Genomic DNA, 9,161 nt, shown 5'->3' with positions numbered 1-9,161 from the left:
GGTCTGCAGCAACCTCAATTCTTGACTCCTCAGAAGAAAGAATTCGACTGAGGGGCATAAAGCAGAAGAAGAGACTAAGGTAAGTTTCAGAGCAGAAGTGAAAGTTTATTAAAAAGCTTTAGAAGGGTAAGGAAAGAAAGGAAAGGAAAGAAAAAAAGGAAAGTACAACTTGGAAGAGGGTCAAGTGGGCAACTTGAGAAACCCAGTGCCTAAAAATTTTCAATGAACCATTTGTATTTCTTCTTTGATAAAATCTGCTTATATCCCTTGCTTGCTTTTTGATCAGATATTAGATTCTCTACAGAGTTCTAAGAAATTAATGTTATATTTATTATAAATACTTTCCCCAGCTTGTCCTTTGCCTTACATTTTTGACTTGCATAATTTTTTTAGAGAGATGGTCATTATTAAATAGTCTATTGAGATTTGCTCTTACAAGTTCTTCCAGTGCATTTGTGTCTGGAATTGTTGACCATTCCAAATCATTTCAATGTTAATACACTTTTTACTAGTCTAAATAAAATACCATTTTTACATTTAACTATTTAGTATATATGGAATTTATCTTTATTTTGATAGAAAGTGAGAATCTAAATAGTTTCTTCCCAACAGTTAATTTTATCAACACCGTTAAATAATTCTTTCCTTTTGGATTGTGATGTAACCTTTGGCATATACTAAATTTTTATTCACACTGAAGTTTGTTTCTGTACCCTCTTTGTAGTTCTGTTGCTTCTGGTATGTTTATCAGGCCTATATACCACGGTAGCATTACAACATACTTTACTAGTTGGTAGAGTAAGTCTCCCTCTGTCATACTTCTTTGTCGAACTGTTTTAGTCTCAGTTATTGGTTCTTTCAGATAAACTTTAGAGTCATGCTGTCAGTTTTGAAAAAAATTGATATTTTTATTAGAACTGTATCAAATCTATAAATTAACTGAGAAAGATACTTTAATAAGATTTTGTCTTTACATATAAGAATTTATGTCTCTATTTATTGATATCTGCTTTTGTTCACATTAAAAATTTTAATAATTTTATTCATGTGGATCCTTCATCTTTATTTCAAACTTAGTTATATTACATTTATGTTCTTATCACATGTGGATTGTTAAAATTCTTTTGGCTACCTTATTTCTGAATGAAATTATTAGCTCATTGTTTTTTAGATTATATTTAAAAAATAAATAGTATCAGCTGCAATAATGATTATATTTCTCCTCTATTCTAATAGTTATTCCTCTTATTATGTTTCAAGGCATTGTATAAAGCTAAAATTTCTATAAATCATTAAGAATGGGTGTGACAGCAGATGGGCATGGTGGCAAGTAGTCCTAGCTTCTTGAGAGGCTGAGGTGGGAGGATCACTTGAGCCCAGGAGTTTGAGACCAGTCTGGGCAACGCAGCAAGTCTCCATCTCCCAAAAAAAATGAGTGTCATAGGAATATCATTGTCTTGTTTCTGACTTTAAGGTTATATGGTCTGCAGTCTGAAGCCAAACTCATTTGTCATGTTAATAAGGTATTCTGCTATCCTTAATGTGACAAGATAATTTATTGAGATACTCATTTGAATTTTTTCTTGCTATGTTTTTTTCATCCCCACTCTGAGAAGGGAACTAGGACCTCCAAGCTCCTTTTTTGGAGAAGTTTGTGTGGCAGAGCTGAATGCATTAGATGTCTTTCTGATTTCAATTTATCCCACATGATTCTGATTAAATGGAAAAAGGTCAAATACTGAGCAATTTTGGAGTAAGAAAGAGAGAAATGAAACATGATGGGCATCTCCCATGGCTTCAGGAAAAGAAATGGCTTGAAAGGAGAGGTGCTACTGTTGTTGAAGTAGCCCAAGTTGCTCAAGTTCAGACACATTCAAAGCTAAGGTGAGGAAAGGTTTGAGGGATGAGGACTTGGGTACTTGAAGATGCAAATTTTGGATGAATCGGCCACAAAGCTTTATTTTGGGAATGTATTGAGGTGATTCCTTAGTTGGGATAACTGTGGGGAGAAGGTGAAATCCTTCCCCATGATTTCATATTCTAAAGAATTCCAGAGTATGTGGCCAGGCAGAGGGGTGAGGAGGCTCTGAGGCTGGGGACTATGCCTGTTGGAGGAATGGTGAGGACAAGGGCCCCGAGAAGCCTTTACATGTGGTCTATGTCCAGTCTGGCTGTCACCAGAGAGAATCATGGAAATGGGCTCTCAAGAGTTTGATCAAATAAAATTAAAGTGGCACTTCCTTTTGACAAAAATGGTATACATTTTTGTACATTACTCATTCTTCTATCCTCTTGTGATTTTAACTTAAAAGATTTACTTTTTCTGCATTTAAACATACTATTTCTGGATTCCCTTACTCTACACTATTTTATGTTTACTTTATATTTTATCACTTGTGAATAGATATATAGATAGATACATAGATAGATAGATAGATAGATAGATAGATAGATAGGAGACCGAAGCAGAGGAAATAGGACATGACCCAGAGAGATGTAGGAGGCACAGAAAGAAATAACGATGGTGCCAAGTATACAGATACAAAGGTGCCAAGTACATGGTGCCAAGTACACAGAAATGAACAACAGATAGGTACAGATGTTAGAGGGAAACCATGTAGACAGAGAAGCAGAGCAAATCATGTTAATGACACAGAAGAGTACAGAGGTAAGAGAACAGGCTGTGGTTAGATGTGCAGTTGGATAACAAGTCATGAGCTTCAACTGGAAAACACAGAGTGGCACGTTTGACACAAAAGGCCCATCTCCCTAGAGGTTGCTACTGTTTTTCTGTTAGGTACTGGGCAAGTACCTTTCATATAGTCAGTGTAACACTTCACTCAACAAAAGTGCTCAGAGCAGTAGAAGCAGAGAACACAGCTGCTGTAGAGTAAGGTCCCATGTCCCTCTGCCTCTGCTTCCCTTGGGTGCTCTGTAGCTGGTCAAGGCGGGAGAACAGGGAGAAGTGCGAATGGTTTGGTATGAACAAAATAATTTCTGTGCATTCTCCATGGCAAGGGAGTGAGTCTTCTCTTCCTTTGGTAGAAACAATATCTATCATTATTTCTACATTTTTAAGGCTTTAAAATACTGTTAAACTATAATTCTAAGAAATTCTTTAAAAAATGCTTAACTGATCCATTTGCAAGTAAAATATAACCTATTTGCTTTCCCTGGACTGGATCATACATTAGGTCCAAGCGCATCAGTCATATCTATTCCACACATGGGCTGTGAGCTTCAGACAAAAACCAGAATTTAATGGGAGGCACAATTTTTAAAATGGGATAAAAAATGGTTGCAGCAACAATTAGAAAATAAAATAAAACACTTAGAAAATAAAATAAAACACTAATATCATTTATAGCAGCATCAAAATACACCAAATACCTAAAAATAAACCTAATGAAAGATGTTGAAGACCTTTACCTTGAAAATTACAGAACAATGCTGGGAAAAATTAAAGAAGACCTACATTAATTATAGTCAGTCTTCTGTATCCATGGCTCTGCATCTGTGCATTCAACCAACCACGGATATAAAATATTTCGGAAAAAAAGGATGGTCACGTCTGTACTAAACATGTGCAGACTTGTATTTCTCGTCATTATTCCCTGAACAATATAGTGTAAACAACTATTTACACACCATATACATTATATTAGGCATTATGAGTAATCTAAAGATGATTTAAAGTATATGGAAGGATGTGCATAGGTTATATGCAAATACCATGCCATTTTATACAAGGAACTTGAACATTCATGGATTTTGGTATCTGTGAGGGTCATGGAAATAATCCACTGAGGATATCCACTGAGGGTACTGAGGGATGGCTGTACAAATATTTTATGTTCATGGATTATAAGACTCAATATTGTAAAGATCATAGTCTTAGCCAAATTAATCTAATAGATACAATGCAACCTAATCAAAATGCCTGCAGAGGGGTGTGTGTGTGTGTGTGTGTGTGTGTGTGTGTGTGTGTGAAAATTGAGTAGCTGATTCTAAAATTTATGTGGAAGTAAAAAGGACCTACAATAGCTAAGATAATCTTAAAGAAGTAAGCAGAAGAAAACATAATGTATGACACAGAGAAGGATGCAATGACAGGAGAAACAGGGTGTTGAAGAATTCACTCCCTCAGATTTATTATAAAGCTACAGCAGGGCCAGGCATGGTGGATCATGCCTGTAATCCCAGCACTTTGGGAGGCCAAGGTAGGTGGATCACTTGAGGTCAGGAGTTCTAGATCACACTGGCCAACATGGTGAAATTCCGTCTTTACTAAAAAAATACAAAAAATTAGCCAGGCATGGTGGCATACACCTGCAGTCCCAGGTACTTGAGAGGCTGAGGCAGGAGAATCGCTTGAACCCATGAGGTGGAGGTTGCAGTGAGCTGAGATCGCACCCTGCACTCTAGCCTGGGTGACAGAGTGAGACTCTGGCTCAAAAAAAAAAAAAAAAAAAAAAAAAAAAACCCAAAAAACTACAGTAGTTAAGACATGTGGCTCTGGCACAGACAAATAGACTAATGGAATAGAACAAAGAGTCTATAAAGGGACTACATATATATGGCCACTTGATACATGATAGTGGAGAAAGGATGGTCTTTTCAATAAGTGGTGTTAGAGCAACTAGTTATCCATCTTGAAAAAAAATACAACTTGACCACATTGTGGTAAATGATTAGTGATGTTAAGTACCTTTTTATATGTATATTGGCTATTTGAATATTGTTTTGATACACAAAATTAGTTTCAAATGGACTGTAGATCCAAATATGAAAGATAAAGCAAGGTTTCCAGAAGAAAACCTAGGAGAATATCTTCCTGACTTTGGGTAGGCAAATATTTCTGAAACAGAACATGAAAAGCACTAACTGTGAAAGAAAAAATTAATAAATTTGATTTCAATAAAATTAACTCCTATTATTCAAGACAGAAGATATTTGTAAAGATCACTGCAAAATATCCAACAAAGAATCATACTCAGAATACATAGACGAAACATGAATCAAAAAAGAGACAATCCAATTTAAAAAATAAAAAACAAAACCTCCAAAACCCCAAAACAACATGGGCATATGACTTGTACAGGCCCACCTCAAAGAGCATATCTCTAGCTGCTTATGAAGAATAGTTCTCCTAATCATAAAGATCATAGAACTGATGATGGGTAAAACTGTCTCCTCCACAGGTCTCTGGTCTTTTGAGAAATGACAACTTGATATAAGCTTGGGAGTTAAAATCTCATATGATTTAAACGGTTCCAGAGCTACAGTTTACCATCTAATACTATAAATATTCCTGTATCAGAAGTGTAGGACTACTTGTGGATTTATATCCTCCAGAATAAACTCTGAAGAGAATGGAGAAAAATTTCACTCAAGAGCAAATATGGTAATTCCACACTCCCAAACATGTCTGTCACTTGCAGATCTCCTCTGCGATGGTTTCTCTTACCTCCCAGGCAGAGATGATGGCTCTGACCTTCATGGAATTCCTACACCTCATACACATCTATTTGCCTCTAGCACATGATAACTCAGCTATTGGTTTACATGTCAGTTCAGTCTTCCCTACCTGACGGATAGCTCCTTAAAGGAAAGGGCTGTGTTTAATCCATCTTCAGATTCCTGGTATCTAACACAGTATGGGGCAGATAGTAGGTACTCACAATATTTCTGAAGGACTAAATGGATGATAGAACAACCAGAAGACAGATATGCAGAAAACTTTGAAAGGTCTGTATGGGAAGCTCAAAGGGAGCCATGGGAATCTGAGAGTCAGAGAGGCTGGTAGAGCCTGGGGCTTGAGGAAACCACCCAATGTGTTACAAAAAGGTTCCATACTCTAACATCATATATATTTTCTTCACATAGCAATTTTAAGCTAAATCACAGAGATATACAGAAGTTCATCAAGGGCTGAAAAGATTAGTTCTGCTTTTGATTTTGCTCTGAATGTTTACTTAAGATCTTTGTACAAAACAGACCCACATGAATATCCTGTTCTTTATAAACAAACAATGGGCCTTCTGACCTGCCATTGATAGATAGCATTTGAGGATTTTTTTCCCCTTTAGACTGGAACAGCACATGTGTGTCCACTCATCTCCCCTATGAACGCATGTTCAAGTTGGTTGGATGAAACTAATTAACCATGGAGCAAAATTTATCTTGGCTTATAATTAATCAGTTCATAGATGAAACATACAACTTTGGTACCTAGTACCAATATGCATCATCTTTTAACCGAACTGAATCAAAGACAATAAAATTTAATGAATAATTAATTTCAAAGCATAAAGTTATATTACATAATTTTGTTTATAATTGAAAATTTACCAAAGAGCATCAGTAGTTGTTCACTGGGGTACTTCACACTTAACAATGCTGACTACACAATGTACATGAATTTGAAGGCTACAAATTTCAACACCATAAGACTCTAAAATAATTATACACATACTAGATTAACATTTTCTCAGTAATAGTTAAGTCACTGATAAGAATTACCCGGCTAGATTTTTTACCTCTCCAAGGACTTCCTGTAAGATTTCAGCATATTTTTCATATGGCTGTTCAAAGTTCATATCCTGTGACATTTTTATAGTCTCCTCAATCATGGACACAACCTCTGGATGATCTGCAGTTACCTCTTCTATCGAGTCTTCTGTTGGGGCTAAAGTAAAATAAGCTGATAAATTAATGCCATTAATAATGTTAGTGGACAATACTACTTGCGATAAAACATGATTGATAATATCTGACCCAAGAAAGTATTATTTTTGTATCACTGCAGCACATGTTGGAAGGAGGGAGAAATAAGACTCTGGAGAGGAAATGTTAAGTCAGGAATCACAGCACCACAAACTCTCAGGGAAGTGACTTAAAGCCAGTGCAGCAGAATGAAAGTGAGAGGCAGGAATAAAGTCATGTCTGGCAGGAGTCAAAACCAGGGAAGAAATGTAGGGGCCAGAGGATTCCAGGAGTCAAGTGAAAACACAAGCATCTAGGGAATGAGTCAAAAAACAAGATGAATACTTCCAGTTACTAGCACGAGACTACAAGGGACAGTAAGGGGACAAGAGGTAGGCAAGTTGGAGGGGATGGAGAAAAGGTGGCATAGGCTGGTGTTTCAAGTGTTACACTTGATTCTTGTCCTCTTTGGTGCTGAAGTGTGTCCTTGCCCAGCTGAGTTGGCTCTCAGGCTGCATCGTGATGTAAATCTTTGTTCATCTGCTACTCTAATGAGATAGGAGTTTGGCAGTTTCACCTGACTCCTGCATTTGCAGGAGTTTGAATTCTGCATTTGCAGTCAAGCTTCTGAGCCTCTGCCTCAGGGTTCCATCTGTCAGGGTCTCTAGCGGGAGCCAGACTGATCCCAACCCAAAAAAATCCCAAAGGGCCTTCAAAAGCAGTTGCCTGCTTCCCTCCCTGTCTGAAAGTGTTCTCAGGGATCAAAAGACTCACAGTTCCTGAAAGCCAGAGCAGAAAAGTCAAGAACCCATGATCTTACTGCGCCCATGGGAGTGGGTACATAATGAAGCAGAAACAGCCAGGCAAAGATGCGAAATGTGCTAGAAGCCGCTAATTGTCCACCCAACATCCATTAGCCTCTTCCTTCACACAGCAACCCTCATTTTATCAAGGCTAGCAATGTGCCCAGCTGAAAAACTACATCTCTCAACTTCCCTTATAGCTTGGACAGCCAATAAGAGGCAAGCAGAGTTTGTGTGTGTGTGCACACGTGTGTGTGTGTGTGTGTGCACTTGCCTGCACATGTGCTCCTCACACTTGGCTGACTCAGCTAACTGCCAGTTTTTGTCCTTTGCTTTCCTTTTCCTTTCCCTTTCCAGTGTTCCTGCTAGGTACACTGATGTCATGGCTGGAGCTCCAGCAGCCATCTTGTGGCTTATTATAGTAGCTGTGTGCCAGGGATGGCAGAGCAGAAAGATAGACTGCCTGTCTTCCCAATATTCTTTTTCACCAAAACAACATATCATGTATTAGTTTTTCAATGTTCTTGCATGTCCAACTTTTCATAATAGAGTAGCCATTAAAATAGAGTACTTGGGTGTTAATCATGCTTTCATTTTTTTAAAAAATCACACATTTCTTCTTCTAAATTCTGAGGGAACTACTTGTGTTTTTTTTAGAACCACAATTATAAAAGAATAAAATTATCCAAATATTAATTTACCTGTATCTGAATACAACTTTACATCTTGACCAGCATCTTGAGAATGCCTTCTAAATGTGGATGTTTCACCAGATTCTTTTCCATCTGTGAATAAAACATTGTGAATTCCTAAAGAACGGCATTAAAAAAAAAAAGTAGGTGACTCCCAAAGAAGATTGTAATATAAACCTAGGGAACCAGGACTCACATTCCCAATTTTTAATTAAAATAACAACCATAACATTTAAATGGGTCAATATATCTAGCAGCAGATAATGAAGGTAATAACCTTTAACAAAACCAGGAGTAATTTCAGTTTATTATAATGCCAATGGATCTAAACAGAAAAAAACAATCAACACTGTCCTTCTTGAGACAACTAACACCCTCTTGACTCCTGGAGGTCAAGGCTGTGCTTACTTCAGAGACATGGGGCAGAAGAATGACTTTTTTACCCATGGATACTGGCAATATTGGCATCCTTCCAGCAGTGGATAGAGGTACTGCTGCCTGCTTCTAACCTGGACTGCCTCCCCCAAAGAGGGAGCAGACAGTCTCGGGGTGGGGCTTTCTTTGTGGATTGGAGTTGGGAACTCCACAGCAGCAAAGATGAGGCTGTCAGTTGCCACCTGACAGTCAAAAACTTAATGTACAGGGGGTGGGGTCCTTCTTCTGTGAAGACTGTGTGTGTTAAGGGAGGAAGAGTGCCATACACGAGTTTCTGACAGTGCCCCATTCAATTCTTACTAGGCTTTAAATAAACAGCAGGCAAGCACATCTGTCTGAATTAGTAGGAGAAACTAAAAAAATCAGCTCTATATTATTTAACAAAATAAATTATAGATGCACTTTAAAACTGAATAAAAAACCACAATATAAGTTTATATATATAAACTTATACAAATATATATTTATATAAAATTTATACATGTATATGTAAAGCTATTATTTATATATGTCCTCTCAATTATTT

At 37.3% G+C, this 9,161-nt stretch overlaps 1 protein-coding gene across 1 annotated transcript in view; it reads right to left on the bottom strand.

Annotated features, from left to right (window-relative positions):
- AK9 (adenylate kinase 9) overlaps positions 1 to 9,161 on the bottom strand; it is a 176,175-nt gene that overhangs the window by 93,071 nt on the left and 73,943 nt on the right. The window contains 2 exon segments of the mRNA XM_017889625.1: positions 6,540 to 6,688; positions 8,210 to 8,293. Of these exon segments, the coding sequence (XP_017745114.1) occupies positions 6,540 to 6,688; positions 8,210 to 8,293 (233 nt within the window).

The sequence above is a fragment of the Rhinopithecus bieti genome, unplaced genomic scaffold, assembly GCF_001698545.2.
Source record: "Rhinopithecus bieti isolate Rb0 unplaced genomic scaffold, ASM169854v2 scaffold_18548, whole genome shotgun sequence".
Lineage (NCBI taxonomy): Eukaryota > Metazoa > Chordata > Mammalia > Primates > Cercopithecidae > Rhinopithecus > Rhinopithecus bieti.
This window is presented reverse-complemented; position numbering and strand designations above follow the sequence as displayed.